At 40.1% G+C, this 4139-nt stretch overlaps 2 protein-coding genes across 2 annotated transcripts in view; both read right to left on the reverse strand.

Annotated features, from left to right (window-relative positions):
* Nucleotides 1–6: 6 nt before the first annotated feature.
* On the reverse strand, nucleotides 7–1706 carry LOC106869765 (uncharacterized). Its single transcript, XM_014915630.2, has 2 exons — nucleotides 1588–1706; nucleotides 7–367 (listed from the first exon to the last, which is right to left on the reverse strand). The coding sequence occupies exons 1-2, from the start codon at nucleotides 1687–1689 to the stop codon at nucleotides 59–61; spliced, it is 411 nt and encodes a 136-aa protein (XP_014771116.1). The 5' UTR covers nucleotides 1690–1706; the 3' UTR covers nucleotides 7–58.
* A 1711-nt stretch (nucleotides 1707–3417) lies between these two features.
* Nucleotides 3418–4139, reverse strand: part of LOC106869761 (uncharacterized) — a 15148-nt gene continuing 14426 nt past the window's right edge. The window contains exon 4 of the mRNA XM_014915626.2: nucleotides 3418–3459. Coding sequence (XP_014771112.1) covers nucleotides 3418–3459 — 42 coding nt within the window. The remainder of the gene's footprint in view (nucleotides 3460–4139) is intronic.

Here is a 4139-nt window from a genome sequence, read left to right on the forward strand (position 1 = left end):
AAAAAAAAAACTCAAACACCTTCCAGCCAATTGAAATCAATATCGAAGAATTATCTTTTTATGATTTTACGTATTTTCCTTCTAGTTCCTGAAAGGTATTGCTGCCTTCATATATAATGATATTGTCGCTGTAGTTGTTGTTCTGACCGAACGTGACTGGGGAATAATTTGTACTCGATTTCATTATTGTGGAAATGTCTGATGATTGGTGATACTCATAATTGTCTCTTAGTCTGTTGTAGTGTTCAGCTTTGAATTGGAACGATACCAAACCAAACAGGAAAGCCGGGATGATACAAAGGGCCATGGCTGTCCAGGTCATGGCGTAGCAGACTCCATACGAACGGATTGAAGCATCTTTTATGTACTGAAACAACGAAGAATAAATAAATAAATAAACTAATAAATAAATAAATAAATAAAAAACTAAATAAATAAAATAAATACATAAATGAAATAAAATAAAACAAAGTCAGCAGGCATAGCTGTGTGTGTTTGTGTGTTTAGAAGTTTGTTTCTCAATCACATGGTACCGGGTTCAGTTCGACTGTGTGGCACCTTGGACAAGTGTCTTTTACTATAGCCTCGGGACGACCAAAGCCTTGTGAGTGGATTCGATAGACGGAAACTGAGTTTCGTCGTATACACATGCACATACATACATACATACATACATACATACATACATACAGGTGGAGGCGCAATGGCCCAGCGGTTAGGGCAGTGGACTCGCGGTCATAGGATCACGGTTTCGATTCCCAGACCGGGCGTTGTGAATGTTTATTGAGCGAAAACACCTAAAGCTCCACGAGGCTCTGGCAGGGGATGGTGGCGAACCCTGCTGTACTCTTTCACCACAACTTTCTCTCGCTCTTACTTCCTGTTTCTGTTGTGCCTGTAATTCAAAGGGTCAGCCTTGTCACACTGTGTCACGCTGAATATACCCGAGAACTACGTTGAGGGTACACGTGTCTGTGGAGTGCTCAGCCACTCACACGTTAATTTCACGAGCAAGCTGTTCAGTTGATCGGATCAACTGGAACCCTCCACGTCGTAAGCGACGGAGTGCCAAAAACAACAACATAGACACAGATCTATCTATCTATCTGTCTGCCTGTCTCTCTGTCTGTTTGTCTGTCTACAGCAGAAACAGCTGTAAGTCAATGAAGTCCATAGCGTAATTGTTTATTCCTGTTATCCAAATTTCTTACACACGCGCGCGCGCACACGCACACATACGCATACATGTTATGTGTGTGTATGATTAATTTTGAAAATTAAGAAGAATTTATTAGAACAACATTGTTATTATGAAGCTAGTGTTTGGAGCAGAGACTAATACGAGATTTTGATGGAAGGTTTTAATCTAGATCACTTTAAAATGGGAAGTTTGTATCATGGAAACAGAGGCAGTCTCAAGAGGGTTGATATCAAAAGAGCAAATCATTCATTCACTCCTTCGCTTCACTCACTCATTCAATAAATCCTTCAATCCTGTCACTCTTTCACCTTCAGTAATCTACTCCCCTTCATTCATACACTCCCACATTAAGAACACTACACAGTTAATATTCCTAAACAACTTACCAGTGGCCAGTTTTTCTGGTAGTATATGCCTCCTGCTTCTTTGACGGTATTGGTTTCAATAAATTCCATTGCATGGAATGCAGTCATTGAAAGACATATCATGAAAGCTGAAATGGAAGAATATGGAAATGACATTGTGCAACAAAAGTTTTATTTATTTATTTATTTGTCTTTGGTCAGTATGTGTTGTTTCTTGTTTGTTTCTGACTAGAAATCAAAGGAAATGACTACTATTCCGTTCAAACTTTGCTTTTGTGACCTGGATATCAATGTTTTGAAACTGACCTATTTTCCATTACATTTCAGAGAGATTCAGCACTGAGTTGCTGAAGCAGATATATCGTTATAAGCAAATATTCTGCTTAGTATCACACATTTGCTTGTCAGTTGGTTGATCTTAACCACTTGAGAATGTCCCTTAGTGGCCAACAACATGTGCATCTCTGATCATGAGCAGTAGTGGAGGAGCATCATAGCCATGTTTTGAGAGGGATTCTTTGGTATTTGAATGAATGTAACAAAAGGAAAGTCTGAAGGAAATATTAGTCATTTTTCATATTCGCAAGGAGTAAACAAATAGGAAGTAACAGTTGCTATTCAAGGACAAAAATCGTGTTACACAGTGTAGTTAACCGATTATTTTAATCCTTAAATGCTCCATTTCATAACAAATATTCCAATGAAGAACGATGGTTTTCAAAACACGTAAGCAAACAATGTCGCGTATAAAGACGGACAATTGGGTGAACCTGTTGGGTTTGTGGACATCAGCTCGTCTTATCGATAGTTCACTACCTATCACTGAGTCTAAACTGTATCATTTTGCCCCAGCTAACTTTGCGTTAACTAAGGCTCTTAATTCTTGATGAAGCTGTGACATACAGCGTATCTTGAACAATTTTAGACCCCATGTTGCTCAAGTCAAACCACACAGTTTGAGAGAGAGAGAAAGAGAGAAAGAAGGAAAGAGAGAGAAAGAGAAAGAGAGAGAGAAAGAGAAAGAGAAAGAGAGATAGATAGATATAGAGTTAGAGATAGAGAGAGAAGGAATGAGAAAGAAGAAGAATCAGCCTCAAAACTGGATTAATATTTTATTTATCGACCTCAAAAAGATTAAAAAAGCAAAGTCGATAAAATTGACCTCAGTGATATTTGAACTCGGAGTGCGAAGCTCCAGAACGAATACCGTAAGACATTTATACTCGACCATTGTGCTATCTTAAGTAGATATTTGGTGTTAAATAGGAGTCAATCCATTAAGAGGCACATTATTTTCCCCTCCTCTTTTTGAGACTTGAGGTGGTACCTTGGGTAAGCGCTAACAACCTGTTTTGGTTTCCAGTACAAGGTTTACATTGAGGTCCAAAATCCGGTGGAATAGGTGGAGGAAGATCACATATTAAACGGCTATAGAAACTGTTGCTACCTTTAATAATCTTAAACCCATTGCTATTGAACGAAGGTAAAGATGATAGAGTAACCGAATGAATTTTATTTTTACTTTTTTACTCGTTTCAGTTATTAGAGTATTGCCTTAGCAGTTTTAGTCGACCACTGTAAAGATTGTAAATAACTGAAGGATAACAACCTCTCACTAAACAAAGCCAGTCACGAAAATCACTCCTAGATATCTTCTACTTTTAAGTCTGACAGACAATCATCCACCAGACTGTGAGAGATTTCCGATGATAACAACTAGAGTTAGGTACCGCTTGGTATAGGCTCCATCCCATTTGTCTTCGTCCATTTTGCCTCTGGATCTGAACCCCAGTTCTGATTAAGGACTACGTGTGATGTCTGCTCTATGCGACAGTCTATGTAGAGCCGATTTTAGACATGAGCTAAGCAGATGGCCATAGCGGGATTTGAACACTGAACGCAGAGAGCCGGAACAAATGTCACAACGTATTATATCCGAAACCTACTGTAGCAGTCTTCTTCTTGGTAGTCGCCTGAGTCCATGAAAGACGATTCTGAAATTTCTTACTGAGCATCTTGCACAGATGATTTTGCTTACAGTGATCAAATACTTGTACAGAACATTAGCTCACCTCCTCCATCAAATTGACATTGTTTGTACAAGTGCACAGTGTGCCACACGTCAGATGTCGAAGCGATTGCAGAGTAACGCAAAATGAAGAGCTTTGCTCAAGAACACAACGCACCGCTCAGTCCGAAAATCGAGACCACGATCTCGCAATCGTGTGTGCAACACGCTAACCACTAGGCTACGCGCTCTTACAGTGTAGTACTAGTAGTTAATTCTAAAGTGGAGGCGCAATGGCCCAGTGGTTAGGGCAGCGGACTCGCGGTCATAGGATCGCGGTTTCGATTCCCAGACCGGGCGTTGTGAGTGTTTATTGAGCGAAAACACCTAAAGCTCCACGAGACTCCAGCAGGGGATGGTGGCGAACCCTGCTGTACTCTTTCACCACAACTTTCTCTTATTCTTACTTCCTGTTTCTGTTGTACTTGTAATTCAAAGGGTCAGCCTTGTCACACTGTGTCACGCTGAATATCCCCGAGAACTACGTTAAGGGTACACGTGTCTG

Source organism: Octopus bimaculoides, chromosome 9 (genome assembly GCF_001194135.2).
Source record: "Octopus bimaculoides isolate UCB-OBI-ISO-001 chromosome 9, ASM119413v2, whole genome shotgun sequence".
Lineage (NCBI taxonomy): Eukaryota > Metazoa > Mollusca > Cephalopoda > Octopoda > Octopodidae > Octopus > Octopus bimaculoides.